The sequence below is a fragment of the Epinephelus moara genome, chromosome 5 (genome assembly GCF_006386435.1).
Source record: "Epinephelus moara isolate mb chromosome 5, YSFRI_EMoa_1.0, whole genome shotgun sequence".
In the NCBI taxonomy this organism is placed as follows: domain Eukaryota; kingdom Metazoa; phylum Chordata; class Actinopteri; order Perciformes; family Serranidae; genus Epinephelus; species Epinephelus moara.
Window position 1 is genome coordinate 22,710,226 of NC_065510.1, and position 21,375 is coordinate 22,731,600.

Genomic DNA, 21,375 nt, shown 5'->3' on the forward strand with positions numbered 1-21,375 from the left:
ATATGGAGGAGGGGGATTCCTCTGGTGTTTCAGCGGGCTTGTTTTTCCAGCCAGGACAGTCTCCAAGCAGGGATAACTCTTAAGGAATGACAGACAGTGTAATGTGGGCTGGAATGTGTGTGTGTGTGTGTGTGTGTGTGTGTGTGTGTGTGTGTGTGTGTGTGTGTGTGCAAGTAAGGTGTTAAGCAGCGCCATGTGGGCCTGGTGAGAGTATCCCTCTCAAGCTGAAGTAGCTCCTTCAAACAAAGAGGAGTAAATGAACGTCTCCATTAGTCCTCCCACTGCCCCACTAAAACACACTCGCATGCTCACAAAGCGTATTTACTCAACGCTGCTCGCTGACACAAAGCACCCTGTGCATACAGCTTTAACAATTATCATTATTCACATGCACACACACATACACACACACACTCCCCTGCCCGGTTTTACAGTGAATGCACAATCTCCTAAAACACACGAACCCCGCTCTCATGTCACTCCCTCCTCTCTTAAACACACACAGACTCCTCAGTGAAAAAATATTACGCTTTTATACACACTAACACAGGCAGAATGTAACAAAAAAAAACAACAGCTGGCCATCCGATCATTATTTACGGTCGCTGCTGAATCAGTGAATTCAGGAATGTTAGTGTGCTCGTAAAGTTGCAATAAAAAAAGGTGTGACTTTTATTTTATTCATTCACCTGAATTCATCCTTGTATCAAAAATCACTAACATAAAATGACTTTTGCTCAATGCATATTTAATAACCAGTACTTTTATTTTTACTTTATTTTTTAAAGTAATGTGTAAACCAGAAATTTCGATTTTACATTCATCTTTTTTTATGTATACTCTCTTTTCTTGTTACAGCAATTAAGACTGAATAAGTGTGTGTTACTGTTACTGTTTGCTAACTGATTACATTGTGCAAACACAGCAATATTATTCTTCCAGACACACAGAGGAGCAAAATCTCTCAATAAATATTGACTTTCTTGTAGCTGGATCATCCAGATTATTATTGTGTTTATTATTAAACACTGTCCTTCGGATATTTGAGTGTGTCTTAGCGTGTGTGTACTCACTTGCTGCAGAGTCTGCAGAGGCGCCCTGGGAGTCATCTCCAGAAGATACTACGGCGACGCTGTCCATAGGTGTCACACCAGAAACAGATGCAGCAGTGGCTGCTGGGACGGTCGTGGAAGTGCCCGGGGATGGTGTCACACCGGCTTTCTTGGGTGCCACGATGACACTTCTGTAGAGGAACAAGGCAGATTATTAATGTAATTGTCACCTTGACACAACTGGAAGAAAATGCTGACGGCGCCGGTTCACTGCAAGCTGAATAAGGCTTTAAAGTACACAGTAAGAGTGGAACAACACCAACTCTGTCATCTATCCATTAAAGTGGAAGAGTAATTACTGGGGTGAAATATTTTAAAATAGTCACATCTACCTTTCTACAAACCGAGCTGCTACCTGCAGCAGTCTTTCATCTGGGATGATACTCTTAATCGTTTACTTGGTCATACCTAATTCTAACAACAACAAAAAAACATTTTATTTTGCTTGTTGACACAGTCTTTGGCATCACAGCATGTTATGTGATGACAAAGTGTAAGCTACATTTCTGTGCAAAAATCTGAAGCCCACTTTGGGTGCATGTTTTCAACTTCTAAGGCATAAACTAAAACTTTTTGTAATTAAAACCATCTTTCTAAAGCACACAGTATTACTGTTAACATGTACTGTTTAAAATTGTTCACTATCAGTGCCAATATAATACCTGAGTTATAGTATGTATACCAAAAACAATATTTTTTTCTTCAAATCATCCTCTGTGGACTGTTTTTCCACCAAAACCATTTTTTTTTCTTTACACGAAATACGCCTAATCCTAACTTCCAAAGGCAAAAGTATTTAATGTTATCTTAAGGCAAGCAGCCATACAACAACTTTACTGTAATAAAATTAGGTCTGAGCTGATTTCATAATTCACATCATTTACCTGAGGAAGGTCGGAAAGTTTGAAATGTAGTTACAATGAATAGTTCAGCAGTGAACGAGACAGTGTGCGGGAGTTCTTCTTTTTATTTTCATAATTTAAACAAAAAAATAGTTGATTAAAGAATTCATAAGAAAATACTGATGAAACATTTGATTCCAGCTTTTAATGGTTGAGTATTCTCAGCCCTTAATTCCACGCATATTTCTGCTAGTATTCCAAAAGTGTTACGCTTGAAAAAAAATCATGCTTAGCTTGGGTTAAGTTTTATATTTACTAACATTTATTAGATGAGCACATATCCCTGATCATATACAGCCATCTTAAATTTCCAAACACACTTGTCTATGCAGTGATAATGCTGCTTCTTTACACGTCCCTCTGGTGAAGTAGCAGGAAGTGTTTCACGTAGTGATGTGGTACGACTGAGTGGAGTTCAATTCCCATCCGGCGAACAGCAGGTGGGAGGAGAGCGGCATGCAGATAAGCTGTCAGTATAGACCAGGGCTCTGACAGACCACTGGCCATATCAAAGAGAGCCTGGCCCTGCTTATCAGTGCTGACACAGGGGAAGCAGGGTCTAATCACTGGCTACTGCTCCCTCTCAGAAACACAAACCAACGCAGGCGCACCGAGATATGCGAGTGCACAAATGCACAAAATCTGAATATGGAAAGAAAAGAGTGGCAGCGCACAGAGGAAAGAGCTAACGTACATTCCTGCACGTTCCCAGAGTCGGTGTGTACGCACGCTTTTATGCACACGCACAACAGGATAGTTGGGTCTGGCTCCCTGCAGTGCAGACAGATACCTGGCTGCAGAATCAAAGGCGGCTCTCAGCTGATTTAAGGCAGGTGATCAGATCTATTAAAAGTTACTGTGAATGTTAAACGCTGACAGCTGACCTTTGCTTTGTGTGATCTATGATTTAAGGATAATAAAGTTGCATATAATGATCCCAGTGGCCTGACAGTTGTGTTTAAAATACAAACACATACTGAAAAGGTCCAGAGTGATACATAAAAAGTGAAGCAAGCACTGACAGGACAGAATGAAACCAGCACTGACAGCCACGAAGAGTCGAGATAAAAGTTTCTGGTAACTTTTCCTCTGTTCTGATAGTGAGTAAGCTGGATGGTGCTATCAGAGAACAAGGGCGGTGCTGACGTGAAGCACCCCAGGTGTCAACAGCAGGGAGGGAGACAGGGAGACGGAGGCCCCCTGGTGTGTGCAGGCTGGGTGTGTGTGTGTGTGTGTGTGTGTGTGTGTGTGTGTGTGTGTGTGTGTGTGTGTGTGTGTGTGTGTGAATGTGTCCAAAAATATTTGAATATATGCATAGAAGTGTACAAATAAACGCACGAGTGCACAAGTGTGTGCGAGTCTGCCAGGGAACATGTCCGTGTATGTGTTTGGCCTTCCATCTGTTCCCCAGCAAAGGCCCAGTGAATTATTCAGCAGGTCATTAGCCACACTTATCATGAGTGGGCCGCCCCAGTCGATTAATCAGCCGTCAGCGGCCCCACTCAACCCACAAACAGGAGCCCAGGGCAGTGCGTGTGTGTGTGTGTGTGTGTGTGTGTGTGTGCGCTGAGGCTGAATTATTTAAAGGTTTTAACCTACAATGGATAAGTGCAGTAAACACTGTGATTCCAGTAATCTCTGCTATTCCAGGTAAAACAAGTGTGAGAATGAGTAAGGAAGCATCAGTGGTGGTGTGTGTGTTAGTGTGTGTGTGTGTTTTTGTGTGTGTGTGTGTGTGTGTGTGTGTGTGTGTGTAAAAATACCACTCTCTAGAGTGTTAACAGAGCCAACTCATGTGAGGGAGGGGGCTGTACACCCCAGCAGAGCTTTGATCTCCCCTTTCACCCTCGTCTCATGCAACCCTGTGCATGTGAATGTTCAAAATGTTACTCGCTGACACACACACCGACACATTTGCATGTACACACTACTGTCAAATCAACTGTGTTTAAGTCCGCAGCATCTCAAGCTGTGATTGGATGATGATGGCTGCTGTGGGAGGGGCATTAACTTGATGACATCGGTGATTAATGAGCGGAGCAACTGGGACCTAAAGGGCCTGCAAAGTATGAGAATAGCAGAATCTCTGTGTTTTTCATGTGTGTTTGTAAGTGGGCGGAAAAAAAGTGTACATGGGTTTGCATCAGAAATGTATGGGCTGGATGTTACTTATTCAAAACAAGGAGCAGCCAGAAAACAGGAGACAGAGGAAGAAAATGTCTGAAGAAAAAAGTCTTGAAAAAATTTTAATTTTGTAAATGATATACCTTATGCAACATGTGATATGTACGTACATACTTGTGTTATGTATGTGCAGGTGTATTTTTATATGCATACTGTAGGCACTGGAGTGCAGCCCTTATCTTGTAACCTAAGGAGGCATCTTGGGAGGTATCGTGTCATCTGTCTTTATATGAATTCTATGTGTTTATGTCTTGTGCTGCTAGTTAATAAATCACTTTAAAAAAAGGATATGCTTTGGGAGTGCAGTACAGGGTACTAATATCAAACTAATACAATACTGCACGTGATTGAACAGGGGCCATTATTGGCACGGTGTTTGTTGGGAGATATAGTAAAGTGGTACAATGAATACTTTATAAGTTGCATTCTAAATGTGCTTTAAGCTTTATCTTTCCTTATTCAAGTTTTTTTTTTGTCCTGTATGTTGTTTTATTTGTAGTATGATTCTTCAAAGGGACAGTTCACCCAAAATCAAAAATATATATTTTCTTGTATACATACCCACATTGGTTTTTATCGATGGAGAATTTCTTGTGTGAGTTACCAAGTGTTGGAGATATTGGCTAAAGGATTATATTTAAAAACTCATCAATGTCTCTACCCAGATATCATGACTCAAGGTAACTCAAAACAATCCACAGACCACGTGAGCAGTTTCACGTAAATACTATTTTCTTTTTACCCAACTACACCCGCCAACTGTATCATTGCACAGAGGAAAGTGTGTATCTCCTCCTAGCTCATTTAAAACCACTGATCTAGCTCATGTTACAGCTCAGCCGATGAGAACACCACTAAAGTTTACATCTCGCTTTGTTACAAGCAGGAGACTCTCCTCCACGAGTAGTTGCATGCTTCTTTCTACATGGTAGTACGGTTGGTGGTTGTCGTTTAGTAGCAAGAAAATAGTTCCTCCATAAAACTGCTCACAACAAGGTCTATGGATCATCTTGAGTAACCAGGTCATGATCTCGGGAAAGAGACATCGCCATTGAGTTTTTCAAATGTATTTTATTTTGTTGCATCGACCAACACAAGCCGGTCTGCCATCTAGATACACTGTGTTAAAGAGAAGGCAGACATCTCTACTGCCAATATCTCCAACACTCAGCAACTCACACCAAAACAATCTAGACTGGTAAATAGCACTACAGGTAAGAGAAAAAAAAAAGCGTTTTTTCATTTTGGGGTGAACTGTCCCTTTAATCCCTAACCCTAACCCCAAACATGTTTATGTTAAGTATCTGCATAAAATAATATTGGCTGATGTATACAGTAGCTATTGGATTCCCCCCTTCCCTTTACATGTTACACAGTATCAGCCACAAAAATAACATAATGAATGGGTTCCAGTGCGAGTCTCAAAAACTTGAAGTAATAAAGTCACATTAAGAAAGCTATAAAGTCTGTTGTACGTTGGTAACAATCCAAATGACGCTTACAAATGACTGTTTTTTACAGCCAACAATAGCAGGTTATGAAATAGCTGACTGCTCTGATGCAGGATCACCAGTAAGCTTCTTTCACACAACCTCAATTCTTTGAAGTGTGATATAGAAATCAAAAAAGGGAGCAAAATGGCCCTCACTCTTTGAGTTGTGTTTGTGTCTGACGTGCTTACCCTCTTCCTAAGCCGTACATTAACAACACTTCAGAATCAACACAACTCATCTGTACATCAACGCTCACATGCATGCAGAGACTGCGGCCAGGAATGCAAACAACTGAACCATGTATATCCCAACGTCTAACACTCACATATTCTGCAGAACCATACCGTCTAAATCATCGGCTTGTACAATGACACTGTTTAGTTCTGGTTAGTGTCAGCAAATATTTGCAGACTGGCTGTCATAACAGGGGCATGGCTGAGAAATGGATGGGAGAAATCCAGCAGGTCTGCACTAGTAAATAAATCAGTAGGGATACTTCACCCCCTGACAAACCCCCCAGTTTTTATCTGGGAGATCCCAGCTTCTTTCATACTTTGGTCTCATAAATCCAGCCCTCTGGGTAAGTGGAGAGTTGCCATGTTTTGGCAGGAGATGTCAGTGCAGAATATCAGCTCTGGCTTGAACTGGTGTCACTGGGAGACTTGCTGGTTAGTGGGAGATGCTGAGCAGTGATAGATTCACTTCAACAAGATAATAAACACAGAACATATCTACATGCGTGGTAGGTAGAACTGGTAAGGCTGAGGAGACGGCAGGCTGATAAAGAGAGGTAACCTCAGGAGATAAAGCCAGTGAGTGATATGGATAGAGGAGAAGTTCTGACCAAGACGCATCAAAAAAAATCTGGCACCTCGACAGTGAGGTCTGAGAATGGGGAACACTAGGAATCTTGGAAAAAGAAAGGCATGAATGTGTACATAGGTAAGTGCTGTAACAGTCAAGTCAATTTATCACTTATCGCCAAAAAATGAACATCAACTTTGATCTTTTTCTTTTTTAAAGATCCTTGAAAAAACAAAATGCCAAACATTTGCTGTTTCAGGCTTCTTAGATTTGAAGATTTGCTGTTCTTACTCTGTTTTAAATCAAAGTCATGCCACTACCTTTCATTGCCCTGGGCGCTGGGAAATGTGAGTCTAATTTTTCACTACATTTTGACATTTTATAGACTCAGTAAACAATTGAAGTTTAAAAAAAAAAGCTAGATGAAAGGTCCAGTGTGTAGGATGTAGGGGGATATATTGGCAGAAATTAAATAATGTATTCATAACTATATTTTCATTAGTTTATAATCCCATATGGAGTGGGTCCTCTTCCACAGAGTCCACCATGTTGTTTCTACAGTAGCCCAGAACGGACAAAGCAAAGGCTGAATCCAAATGTACAATCTCTGGACTTGCAGACTGAGCCCTCGCGGACTTCAGTTTTAGGTTGGTGACGTATTTACCATCATCGTGTAAAGTCTGCGAGGGCAGACACTGCAAGCGGCTGATAGACAGCCCTCGAGACTGTTTTACTCGTTGCCATGGAAACGGCAACTATCGCTGCTGTCATATTCACATTTATGTTATATAAGTTGATGAACAGTGCCTACTCATCTGCCCCTGCAGATAACAAGATATAAATCCCATGTATAGCCTTTTTGTGAGTGAACAAAATGCAGGCTATTAATACATCTCTTTGTAACAGGCTACACACATTCAAAAACAGAAATGTTTGTAAAACAGGACAGGACTAAAAATTGGTTATTTACTTATATTAAAAGACCTTCTTCTGTTGTTTTTCGGCCATTTTTAGCCTATAAAACTGCACAGCGTGATAGGCTGCAATAATAACATGCACTTTCAGCCCCTCTACAACCTATACTTATATATTTCTGTATCATGGCGTGGTTGAATTATATTTCTGGCCTACACAATTCAAGTAGCAGCCTAACTATCAATAACTATTTTAAAAATTCATAAGACGTCACGTCCGTTTTGCAATGAGTTGTGGGTTATTAAATCAGTGAAGTCTGTACCCCAAGCGGACTCTCTGGAAATCTGCAGGAAGTCTGCATGAGGCCCTTTGTGGACTGTGGACCTGGACGGCCACTGGCTCTACATAGGGCGCTCGCGTCGTCCGCTACAGTTCTCCTACACACTTGGCATATGGGAGAAGTTTCAGTTCTCTAAATTCACCACTAACTGCCACTTAACCCTACACACTGGACCTTTCAAGGGATAATGCAGGTGATATTCTATATTTTAAAGCAACAATGAATTGACCTAGTAGGAAGTATTGTCTGTGTCTGTATATTATCTTGAGTTAACCCCACATACACTGTCATGCTGCTTTAAATCTGTGGCTGAGGATATTACCAAAAAATAACATTTGCTTATAACAATGTTCAGCTCTTTAAGGAAATTATTGAGCAGTTAAAAAAAAAAAGAAAGAAAATATATGTTTACGTCCTCAGTAGGAACCAGTGTGCCTGGGGCTGAGAGCCACAGACGGAGTTTGGAGGTTGGAAATTATTGAGGAAATGTTCCACAGTACTCTTATTGTGATGTTTTTTTCATGGAATTTGTTAAAAATAACAAAAACATAGAATACTGCCTGCCTTGTGCTTTGGCCAATAATAAAATGATCATTAGTTACAGCCCTATGATGTGTTCATGTGTGAACACCCTCAGAGAGGCTTTTATTTCCTCTTAAAAGGGAGCTGGGGTAAAGTTTGCCGTCTGTGCCTGGGCTGTACGCCTTGCATGAAGAGGCTCCCATAGGCAACGAGCGAGCTGTTAGTCTATGTTCTCCAGCTCTCCTGACGTCCTCTCTTCCTACTGAGTGCGCACAGTGGACAGGAGCCAGTCTAATCCCCCTGATATGAGGAGCGCCCTGAGACCTGACAAAGCATTCCTCAGATAAAGACACGCGATCACAGAGATGCCGTGGAATTCCCACAGTTGGGGGTAGGCAGACTGACTAAGTGTGTTTGTGAGAGCCAGAGAGAGAGACAGAAATGTTTTCTTCAGTACATGAGAACCTTGACTTGACATCACCCCCATGGAGACCTCTCTCCCCCTTCTCCCATCTCCTTCTCTCAGGCTCCACCAGTGAGCTTGTGAGCGTCTGTCTCAGAATCAACGCTACAAATGCAAACCAGACCAGTGACCATCCTCTCTCACCTGGGCCTGTCTGTGGCTTCAGTCTCTGGCTCTGCTTTTGAAGCCTTACTCCTGACTCCTGTTCACCCCTGCACCTCCAGGGGTAATGCAAATTATACAGCTTTTATGCCAGAAAAAAGGCGGATGGCGCTTCAAATGTTAGACAGCACGAGACGAGCAGCGGGAGAGATGAAAAAGAAAGTCGTTAAATATCAGTGACATGGTGAAAAGAAACAGCTTCCTGCCAGCTTCATCTCCCCGTCTCTTCATCCCAGACATGACTCCTGTTTTCCTGAAGACGGGTTCTTTGTAAGGCGGTTTGCTCGGGATGAGGACTTAGATGGACAGCTTAAAGAAAGAACAATGGGTGTGAGGGGGGAAAGAGTCGGAGACTAAGATTCCCGCCGGTTCAAAAAGGTTTCTATTACAGAATATTTTTCAAGATCCACCTCCTCCGAGGATACCAAGCTGAGATGTCTTCAAGGTCTGACTTTCAAAAGTCCCCTGCAGTTATGTTGGGATAAATGGTATGAAACTGTCAACTGTGGAGCTTGAGAATCACAAGCATATATGCACCGTTTGAGCTCTTAAGAAACTGATAAAGCTGTCAGGTCTGCACCAGAGGAATTTCAACCCTGATTTTTTTTTTTTCTCCCCACAATCACCAATGTGCAGGGCGGAAAAATATGATTTTCCATAAATAGTGTGGTCGTATATGTGTGTGTAAAGCCATGTTTCAACCTGAGTCCTCACCTGTCAAAGGAGCGGAACTGTTGTGATGATTCCCTGGCCGCATCGCCCACACTTCCTAGAAATGCTGGTGGCAGCAGACTCGAGTCGACCATGATATCATCACCCGGGGTGCTCACGAGGCTGCGCAGGATGTCTTTCACATTCTTGCCCTTTGAATCAGTGGGCAGAGAAGGTCTGACCTCAGAGGACAGTGTAGACAGGGCCTCTGAGATGGCGTCTGGACCATGAGTCACGCCAGAGGATGACAGATCTGCCTCACTTGCTGCGGTTGAGGTGTGGTCGTCACCGATGCCAGAATCATACCGCCGGAGAGAGACACCGTTCTCCACTTCTAGTCCTCCAGAAATGGCACCACTATCTGAGGGGACACAATAATAAAGAAGAAATGTCAGTAATAAAGCCACGCTGTATAAGGGATTACAGTGGTCAATGTTGAAGTGGAGTGCCCACAATGGATCAAGAGATAACTAACACATGCAAAAATCTTTTTAGTTTTAAGACTTCTCTGAATTCTCTCTTATTCTGTGGTTTAATACTTCATGATGCAAAACTTCAAGAGCCTTAAAAATGATTCAAATGAAGAATCTAAAAAGTAAGGGTTTGTGTTTAAAGGTTAAAAAGCAGAGAAACATTGGCAACCATTGTACTACAGATTGCAGTATTGTCTTCCTGGAGCTGCTGTATACCTGTGCTCCTGGCAGACTGCGATCGTTGAGGGTGTTTCTTGTCATTGTGGGGCTCCAGAATGTCGCGGTATTTGGACACCATGAGGACTGAGATGAAGTAGACAACGGCAAGCGCCAAAAACTGAGCCTGCTTACTGTCCTCCTGAAACAAACAAAATACACTAAACGATCTGTGTCTTCTTCACAAACCAGTGATAGTTGAGTAAATTTTATGGGTGTTATGCACACTGAGTTGTGCCTGTACGTTGCACAACTATGTTTTCAGCACAACTCACAATGTCTCTGAAGACGACAGCCCTGAGGCGGTTAATGTCCATGTCCTGGAGAAGCCTGTCCAGATCTCTGACTGGAGAGACCCCACCTGTCACTGCATCAACAGGACTCTGCGTGCATGGAGATCAAACCTTTACAACATGTAATGTATTATTCTCTACAAGTGAAGTGCAAGCCGCACGTGCACTTTTACACCAATCGGGATGTTTATTAATCCATGTGCACTTCATGGAGCAGGGTAAGGTTTCACAGCTTAGAGAAGCTATCCCTCCTGGGATCTTGTCCTTAACATAATGGCTTTTCTATAGAGCCGCTGCATTATAAATGAGCTTTAACACCCGGTTCAGGGAAGAACAACATGACTTTACTGGAAGTCACTGTATCAAATCAAAGGGGCAATGACAAAAAGCCTTGTCTGGTGTAGAAATAGCAACCAGTGTGGTAATATAATAAGATGTGAGCTAATGCAATAACACTTGGTTGTTGCTGGTGAGCAGGACAAAGGGCAAAGCTCCCTATGGTTTACTATTGAGTCTAGGAAGAGAGCAAAGGAAGATGAAGCTATTTTAAGTGTAAAAAAAATCCAGTATAAGAGTGAGAGTGTATAGAGTGTTTCAGAGATGCTGTTTTTTCAGGCCGACCATCCCCCTGGTTCCCCCCACAAAGAGCCAATGGGATTTTCACACAGGATTTTGGATTATTGCAGAAAATAAGCATAAGATGTTCCTCATAAATAAGAACCACTAATATGAGATAAGGATAATGCTAGGCTCCAAAAAACATTACACCATAGTCGCATGACTTCAATGTCGCCACCACGACGAGGCTGTAAAGTCATGTTTAACATGATAACACTCTCTCCTTTAGCCACTTCTAAGCAACCATGTCTTTTTAAGGACATGTAAAAGCTTCAAAATGGGGTATTTACTGACGCATTTTATGTCCTAGAACAAAACATGAAAATATCTTAGTGTTAACCACAGAACTTAACCATTTCTGGGTTTTAGGGCTCATTCTGCAGTACGCTATTACTGAGATTCACAGTTTTATTTTGTATTTTAAAGGAAGCATATCAAAGGACGTGTGGACAAAGTGCAGGATAATGAAATGAGGAGATGATCTCGGTTACTTGCCTGCGCAGCTGCAGACATGGCTGCTCCAAGCGCAGTGTTGGGCATGGCTGTATAGCTGCGTGCTGCGGCTTCCGAGCCTTGCTTAAATTGGGCTTGTTGACACTCCAGACAGTTCCTCACTGCCATAGCACACACTGGGGGGAAGGAGATATTATGTGACATATAAATAAAGTCATTTTCAGAGAAATATGAAGAAGCATTGTGCCGAAGTCCCTAAAAGGAGATGATACCCATATGGGGGAAAAAAAGGAAAGAAATCTCTGCTCATAAACTGAGAAACCAACAGCAGGAGCAGCTGAGAGAGACAAAAACAAAGGAGAAAAAGTGGGGCCATGACAAGGTCAGGGCTCTGGCCAACTCTGGCAGCATCGTTCACTCTTCCCTGCTCCACCTCTCCTCCCAAGGTCACAGTGCAAGGGTGTGCTCTTGAATCACACCCACTGTGTGCAGCTCCCATAACAAATGACACTGCTCGGGTGCGCACGTGCTGACTAGGCAGCAAGACACGTCCTTTGTCGCAAAAAAAAAAAAAAAAAAATTGTGGCCCAACAACTTCATGCGGCTTCAAAACTGGCACACTTACAATTTGTAATCTAATGTGCCGCCCGTCTGCCGGAGCCCCTCCCAACCCCCACCGTCCTGTACTTGACAACTGACAAATGTTAACTCTGAGCCATTTAGATTACGAAGGAGGGAATTATTCCGTCTGGAAATGGGCTCGCTTTTTCCATTAGGACTACTCTTTCATACAACCATTTATAAAACAAGAGGGGGGGAGGGAGGGGTGGAGATGCTAAAACCTTGTTACAGTCTCCCAAAATCAGATTAGGTGCCAGCAATGGGGAGCGCATACCTCATCAAATATTCATTTCATAACGGCTGCTTTCTAAAACTGGACCTGTAGTACACTGGCATCACTTTCCAGTAAAAAAAACAACAACAACAGCAGCAACAGTAGTTGGGTAATATCTGGGAGGAGAGGTGCTCTTTGTGTAACAAGTCTGCATTTTGAAAGCCTTTTTGTTTGTAACCTTCACTGTAATGAATATCTAAAAGCAAAAACTGATACCTGGGTATGCAACAAAGCAAATCATATAAATCAGTGTAGAAAATATTGCACCAATTCCACGCTGAGTGTGTGTGTACGCTGTGTTGATCTGTGTTTTCTGAGAAAGGTGCACCACATAAAATAAATAATGTAAGAATTTCAATATCTTTTATTCAGCTTGAGCGTAGCTTGGCTTCTGATGCTGTCAGAGGAGACTGTAATAGCCCGGAACAGAAGGCAGAAAAGGGCCTCGGGCTACGCTGCAGTACAGTGCAGCCAAGGCCATTATGTAGAACTCACTATATCATGATAGCAGCCATTTTAGAGTGTTGCCATGCAGTGGGGTTATAATAACAAGATAAGAGAGTGCTGATGCGAGCAAGAGTGAAAGAGGCGAGGGAATGAGAGAGCGCCGGCTGGAGATGGAGAGGAAGACGGCAGAGAAGAAAGAGAGAATACAGAGGGGAGGGTCAAAAAGGCTACGGGGAGCCATGACTGAGGCTAATACAAGAGGCTACTGCCGGCTGATATGAGGCGGATCGATGAACAGGGGAGGACAGAGGGCTTGGTAAAAGGAGGAGATAAAAGATGGAAATTCAGAGAGGGGACGCAGATGAGCAGAAAGTCTGCTACACCAAAAAATTGCAAGGTTCAGGAAATGAAAAATTGAACAGAAAAGATACAGAATGACTGAGATTCAAAGCACAGAGCAGTTTTGGGAATAATGAGTCTATTAAAATAAGAGATAAACCAAGTGATGGGAAAAGGAACATAAAGAATGTGCGTACCGAGGCGAAGGCACTGTCGCAGGATGCCTCCTGACGACATGTTTTTCTCAGCTTCTATCTCTGTGAAGTTGAGGGAGCTGGCAAAGATGAGAACGTCCACGAGGCTAATGAGGCGCTGTAGGAAGGTAACCGAAGCCTCCACCGCCAAGCCTTGGGATGGTTCAATGTTCTCAAGTTCATGCTGGAGGAAAATTCACAGAGGAAATGATGAATAAGTGATCACAGAAGAGAAAAAAGAAATCCTCTTACTTTTTTAAATCAATCAGTTGTTCAGTATGGATTAAATACAGGCTGATTTTAAAAGCTATTAACTTTTAATTAGTAACTTTTTTCAAATAGACTTTTTGCTTGTACACTGTAAGAAAACGGATGACTTAAAGAACAAAAGAAAGAATATACAAGTTCATTCTTGATCTGTAATTAAAAAAACAAGATACAAGTCAAGATACACTTGATTTGTCAAAATTCAAAATCATTTTACAGTTACCTACTTTACCATTACTGGCCATATAAATATGATTTCAAAAACATGGACATTACACACCAGTGGAACAGAACTACAAATGAAGTAATCAAGGCTAGTACAAATAGAAATACATCTAAAACAAGCAAATTCACAATAGCTGTGACCACAGACGCACATGCATCTACACATTGCCTCTTTTTGCCCATTGGCATGAAAAGTTAATCAGCTGTCCTTTGGATCATGACCAATCTTTCCACAAAATCTTGGGCCAGTCGGTGAATCCATTCGGAAGTTTTGCAGCTTTTTGTAATTGGCCACGCCCATTGCGTAAACATCTCTCTTTCAAGAGTGTCCTGGCCAAGTCAGGCAGCAACATAAAGTTACAGACAGTACAACATAAAACAAAAACGAAAAATATGCAGCACTAAAACAAGCAATATTAAACACAAAATGAATACAAAATGAGATTACGTCACAGAAAAGCCAAAATGTGTGTTATAAGTAAACGCTATAAGTGCACTATAAAAACAAGGAAAACAAATGATTAGAAAGACCAGCTAAAATATGCCCTGACACTGCCATATAGATGATTGTGTAGAAAATTCCTACAAAAACTGTACAAAAAAAATGCATCTAGAAATCTAGTGTATGTATGGAATATGTATGACAGCTACACTGAATACTATACAACACATCCTATCAGAAGAGCATTTAAAATTGGAATTGGTTACGTTCAGTTTTAAATTTGGTTTCAGACGAGGCACAGCTGCATGCAATTGAATTACAATGGAATTGAACTTCAACCCGTTTCTTAGACAGGCCTGTGAAGTCATTGACGGAGGCAAAGAGTCACGTAAGAGCGGCGCAGTCACTGAGATCAGACAACACAAAAACAAACTAACAATGTTAGGAGACAGCTAACTGTGGTCTAATGTGATTGGGAAAGGTCAATGTGGATGGATAACTTCCTGCGATTGGGGGAGCCATCAACTGTATATACAGCTGCACACACACACACACACACACACACACACACACACACTCACACACACAAGAGGGGACTCACAGAAGAAGAGGTGGCAGCAGAAAGCAGAGGTAAAATGCCTCCACAAGCCATGATGAGGTTGTCCACCACCTGGGAGATGAGGTGAATGCTGTTGTGGACGAACACAACGTTCTCACTGCTGTTCACAAAGTCCAGAATTGTCTTTGTGGAGTGACTGAGAGGCAGAGGACAAAAAGATGGTTTTGTTAATGAAACACAAAGTGTGGAAAATAACCTCATGGACAAACCTGAAGTGAGAGCATGTTTTTTTATGAGTTATTACAGTATTTGGCTTTAAATAACACCGATCAGACTGTTCTGAGTTCCCATTAAATGCTAACATTCAAGTATAAAAATATCTTTACAAAAACATTTCCTGTGCTTTGGTCTACACCTCATAGAGTGTCCTCAATGGGGCGTGAATTTCAAAGCATCCCAAGAGACTTGATTTTTAGTTTAATGTAATATAAGGTACTGCTATATGCTAAGACTGTGGCTACAACAAATATTTGAGGCTAATATCTATTTTTGCCTTTAAATTCATAAGACTTGTGAAGGAGTCTTTCAGGCACTTGATCAGGAGGAAGCATGTGAGATGAATTCTTCAGTCTGCTCCTCAGGGGAACAAAAAGCCAATAAATCTCTATTCCATTAATCAATTAAGAAAATAATTGTTAGCTAAAGCATTAGCTAATCCAGAGTCAGCGTATTGTTACCCTACCTCCTCCACATCTGGACATCAGTCTCAATAGAGAAGAGCAGGTCAGTGAGAAGGCGTTGGTGCATGTGGGACCAGCGGAACTCCGGGATGCGAAACATGGTGGAACGAGGGGCCGAAGTGCTGCTCTGTTGACCTGAAGACCCTCCTGCTGCTGCTGCTGCTGCTGTTGTTGCTGTTGCCGGCTGGCCTTGGCTTGTTTCCTACAGAGAGACACCAGCAAAACACGTTTAGCTTTAAAGGGTAGCTTTGGTATTTTTCAACCTGGACCCTATTTTCCCATATCATTGTGTCCAAGTGACTAGTGGGAACAACAATTTTGAAAATTGCAGCCGCGTACAGGCTGCAATGTAACCACTCGGGGGCATTCACATACTGTCAATTTACGGCCACTAAAATTGCTTGTTTTTGCCACTGACTGTGTCTGATAAAATCATAAAGCATCCCTACAGAGATGGACCTTTTAGTTGAAGAATGAGATCCTTTATCTTTAACCAGAGACAGCCCCAAAAAAACACTACGGGCAAACCCACCAGACTCCATTTACATAAAGAGTACTTTCAGCTTGTATGGTGACGGCTAACTCTGTGAATTGAAGGTTTATTACAACAGAGTTGGTGATTGTTGGAACAGTCAATAGACCTACAGCATCTGTTCAAAGAGAGGGTCACCTCTAAAGTTCGGTCAGTTGTCTCAGACTCTCAACATCCCCTCTATATTGAGCCTCAGATGCTTCCATCAGCAGCACAAAGTGTAAAAGATCGTCCTTTGTGCCTCCTGCTATCGCTTATCTTAACCAGCAGTGACCCTTAATGTCCATGATTTACTCCTGACAGTGTGTGATACTGGATACTGTGTGTCTGTTTTGTTGTACTCATGACTACTGTCTGTATCTCAAATTGCCCCTCTGGGACATTAAAGTTTACCTTACCTTACCTTAAACATGCACTTTAAGTGGATGTAAATTGACATTGCACAATTGCCTATTTATTTTAATTTTCTCTTGCTCAATAGTGGACCAACTTCAAAAATTGTTGCTCCAATAGTCACCCAGACACAAAAACGTGGGAAATGGTCCTGGTTGAAAAATACTCTTTAACATAAGGGTTCAGAACCCAAACTTATCAATTCTATATAAAATAATCTATTATAAGACTTAAAGTAGGGCAAACAGAAAAATAAAAATGATGCGTACTGTTGCAGAGGTCTCCTTCAGTTCAAGTCTCTCTGTGTCTAAGGCCACATTGGACACGTCCAGTCGGGCAATCTTGATCTCTTTGGTCTTGCTGGCAGAGTCTGCGCTCTTCTGGATGTCAGAGCTGGAGGACGCCGTGCTGCCGTCTGTGGGACCAGACACAGCTTCCTCTTCAGTGGTGCCGGTGGTCTCTGAAGGCTGGCTGGGTGAGGTGGAGTCTGATGCTGCTGCAACCTCCTGGGCTGTAGAGGGCGGTGTGGTGTCAGAGGGCTGCTCGTCTGCAGTAGCAGTTTCAGTTGTGGAGGAAGACTGTTCATCTACAACCTCTTCTTTGGGTGGTTCTGTCACACTTTGTTCAGGTGTTTCAGCTGGAGGAGTCTGACTCTCCAAAACAGACACCTGTTTTTCCTCGCTTTCACTCTCTTCAATTTTTTCTTCTACTCCGACTTCCTGCTTCTCTTCTTTTTCTTCGTCTGTCTTCATCTCCTGATCTTCCTCGTCATTTTTCTTGGTTTCATCATCTTCATGTTTAACATCTTTTTTCCCTGCCTCCCCTTCCTCTCCGGCAACAGCTGAAGCATAAGAGGACTCCTCTTGGCTATCATCAGCATCACTTGGCTGGATGTGGTCACTGACAGATGATGCGTCAACCGGGCCCTCGTTGAGGACGGAGGCTCCATCCTGCACGCTTTCCTCCAGACAGGCCGCAACCTCAGGCGACGTTTGGTCAGTCTTAACCTCTTGTTCTGAAACTGCTCGTAGTTCTGTCTCTGCTTCATTCAAAGAGTCTTCTGTCATAGAGTTTGATGACTCACCTTTGACAGATTCAGACTTCTCATCGTCTGTTAGAGGTGTTTGTGCATCATCACTCGCCGATGTTGCAGCAGAGTCTTTTGTGTCGTCTGTTTCAGGCTGGTCGCTAACTGATGTTTGAAGATCACCAGCGTTCTTATTGGTGGAACTCTCTGTCACTGGTTCCTGCTTGTTGGTGTCTTCACTCTGTTCCTCTTGGTCGCTTTTTTGTGTCACCGAAACTTCAGTCTCTTTTTCATTGTCACCCAAGCCAACTTTGGAAGACTCCTGATCCAAATTCTGCTTTTCTTCCTCTTCCCTGGCCAGGATGTTGGACACAATGATGGATGAGTGCCCCCTTCCATCGGCAGCCTCCGGTGGGCTGGAAGTGATGGTGGAACTGGATGCTGAGTCAGGGGACTTCTGGGACAGCTTGTCCACTGTGAGCTCGATGACAGTGGAAGGAGCCGTCTCCTCCGCAGGCGGCCCATTGACACATTCAGCGGTCTCTGAGCTTTGGCTGACACCAGAAATGGTTCGGATAGTGCTCTGAGAGCCCCCAGACTCCCGACGCTGGTACTGACGGAACATGCGGGATAGATTCTCTTTGTGCTGCTCAAAGGTGACCTGAAAACACAAACAAACATATATTTAAATGCGTAAAAACCTTCTGATCTTGGCACAAGTCTATCAAATTACTTTATCTTTCTTTTGTAGTTTTGGCCTTCATTTCAATGGACTATGCAGACATTTTACCTACTGAAGTAATACAGAGTGTAACAGTTAACACAGTGACATGGCTACAGAGAAGTCCAATGGGCCAAGAAACAAGTGTAAGACGATCGACCAGTTGTAAAGACAGCTTCCAGAATATTTGTATTTCTTTATTTGGAGGTAACACTTTAAGTGTGCACCTGAAACATCAATGCAAAGTAAAACCCGCATGCACAGAACCACCAGCAGCACAGTAGGTTTAAGTAGAATCAGTTAGTCAGTCTGTGAAGTGCAATGTATGTTAAAGATGTCTGCTACTGTTTGTAAACAGTATTCACTATAATTGGGTCTTCTTTTTTCAGCACTGTGTCCGTAGTTTTTGTAGCTTCTTCTTGAATGCCAGCTGCTTACAGTCTGGCATCTGGTCGCTACCTTTCTACACAGCTTCAACCTCAACTGAGCGTTGTGCCCAGGAACATCTATGCAGATAAATACACCTCCACACTTCTTGGGTCATAAGTGATGATCGAATGGGATTACCTCTGTATGAGTCTACATGTTTTTTTGTTTGTTTGTTATTTTAGGAAAATCCTGCATAGTACACATTTAACCTGCCACTTCCACATAAGTTTGGCTAACCTGGGGGCTTGTTTAAAAGGTGAATGATCGCCTGACAGTTCGTGTTTCTTGCCCCATCAGACTTCTTCTAAAAGCTGTTTTGTTTCCAGATTTCAGCAAAAAACTTGGTGACAATAATTTTGTTACTTCCGACAGGAAGAAAAGCTGACATTACAAAAAAAAGACCAAATGTGCTATAACCAGGAATTATCCTTTAAGCGTAGTTCCTGTAATACTGTTTTTGTAAAGAGTGGATGATGCTTTTGTTTGAGAATACATGCAAGGCATCATGACATCTTGCATTAATAGGACATTTAAGGCCAGTAAAATGGGAACTCACCACACAAACGTATTAGCTAATGATACATGTCATAAACCTATTAAACAACAAACTTTCAGCAGTTACTTCATACCAATAGTTGTGCATAAAAATCCCAAAAAACGCCATAAAAAATGTTCTCATCTCTTCTCGTCAGCCAATATTGCATCAATACAGGCCCACCGTGTATAGATTTTTTTTTTTATTATATAAATTGGTAATATTGCAATTATAAATCAAACTTTTGGAAGCCTACTAGAATGCTAAAAAATGCTTTTTCAGTCCATTAGATACATTTTGCTGGAATAAAAATGATTAATCTAAGATTCTAAGACTTCTAAGACTGAAACTTGAACTTATTAGATAAAACAGATGTTGACACATATTTCACTGGGGAGATAATTGGCAATTGAGAAAGGGTAATACATCTCCAAATATTGCAATAAATGTTATCACAATACTCATCGTTTCACAAAACATTTAAAATCACAATAACACTGTATCATGGGGCCTGTGGTGATTCCCTCTCCTCCTATCTATTGGTTTACCCTTTCAGCCTTCTACTTAATTTTCTCCCCACGTGTCACATCATGCCCTAACATCCTGCGTCATCTGGAAACATCACATTACGGAGGCAAGATATTCTCAAAATGCTCTTTAGCTGTGAGCTTATTACTGCATGTAACCACGGGGACCATTTGTGGCTAACTGTGCCATATTTAAAACTTTTACCTTCTCCTATGTGCAGCAGCCCACGGTCTATTAACCTCTATCAGTCTTCTTACATCTGATATGGGTAGACTAGACTGCTAGTCTATAACGACAATGGTCTGCAGTGGCATTTGAGGAAGAGCCCATCCATGTAAGCAGTCATAGATTAGCAGTAGATACTATTAGTGTGTGTCTGCTAGCTGTGCTGAGTGCGTGTCCGGCATCGGCAAATCCTCCCACGCCTAATTTAAGACCCTGCATTAATCACTGGGCTTGGAGGACAGAAAGTCAAAGATGGGTCTGTGGTGGAGGGAGGTGGGGGGGGTGGAACCAGACCCACTTTGCTGCTTTTTCACCTGAGGCTATTTGGACAGAAGGAGAGAGAGAGAGACAGAAACAAAGAAAATGAGAAAGCCAGAGATCAAAAAGAAGGAAAAAAAAAATAAGAAATTGCAAAGGAGGAAGGGGACGAAAGTGAGTCATTGAGAGTGGAAGAAAGGAAAGGGAGAGAAAGGAGCTGATTATTTGTAATTAATTAGGCGTTATTGTTCTAAATTAGCCTGCTACACGGGTGCTCATTAATCTTCTGTAGTGGAAAGCAGTGATTGGTAATCCATAGCTGTTTTCAGAGTGCACAGCCTGTTCTAAATGCGCCAGCGGTCCATCTCTCTTTCTCTTCCTCCCTCCTTCCCAGTGATCACACAGCAAGACCTTCTACCCCATTAGTTTGAGCTTAATTTGACATTTAGCATTTTTAGCAATTAAAAGGCCGCATTCAGAGCGCGCGGCTATGGAAATTATGCGGGAGAGCGGGCGCAGAACATAACGTCATAGATTCAGGATGCAGTCTGTACATTAAGATGATGTATGCTGGCCTTAAATGGGGCTCTGCAACAGATCCAGTTACCATTAGACAGAGGTAGTATATGTCTCTGTGGTTTTTAAAAGAGCGCTTAGCCTTGCTACAATATATAGAAACTGCCTTGGGTGGCTAAGACATCAGCGCTGATCTAATCTAATTTCATTCTACTCCATGACTCGGCCTGGCCTCAGTGGGGTATGGGAAAATGTTATGGTAATGTACAAAAACATGGTGGGCTTTTCTAATGTGACAGGTAACATGGTATTAACTGGGTGCAGCACAGCCAGATCATACAAAGGACTTGAAATGCTCTGGAAGGGGACACACTATTATAAACAAAAAGACCCTGCAATACTGAATAGGGCAAGATTCTGTAGACTGTTGAAAAATGAAATA

General features: G+C 42.3%; 1 protein-coding gene across 6 annotated transcripts in view; it reads right to left on the reverse strand.

Moving 5' to 3' along the window:
* Positions 1-21,375, reverse strand: part of lrba (LPS responsive beige-like anchor protein) — a 237,930-nt gene that overhangs the window by 147,057 nt on the left and 69,498 nt on the right. For 5 of the 6 annotated variants that reach the window (XM_050044707.1, XM_050044706.1, XM_050044709.1 and 2 more), the window contains exons 22-30: positions 16,964-18,382; positions 15,772-15,971; positions 15,072-15,225; positions 13,540-13,720; positions 11,704-11,837; positions 10,573-10,680; positions 10,298-10,439; positions 9,612-9,969; positions 1,074-1,243 (exon numbers count right to left, since the gene is read on the reverse strand). In XM_050044707.1, coding sequence (XP_049900664.1) covers positions 1,074-1,243; positions 9,612-9,969; positions 10,298-10,439; positions 10,573-10,680; positions 11,704-11,837; positions 13,540-13,720; positions 15,072-15,225; positions 15,772-15,971; positions 16,964-18,382 — 2,866 coding nt within the window. The remainder of the gene's footprint in view (positions 1-1,073; positions 1,244-9,611; positions 9,970-10,297; positions 10,440-10,572; positions 10,681-11,703; positions 11,838-13,539; positions 13,721-15,071; positions 15,226-15,771; positions 15,972-16,963; positions 18,383-21,375) is intronic. The other variant, XM_050044705.1, reaches the window with a different exon arrangement.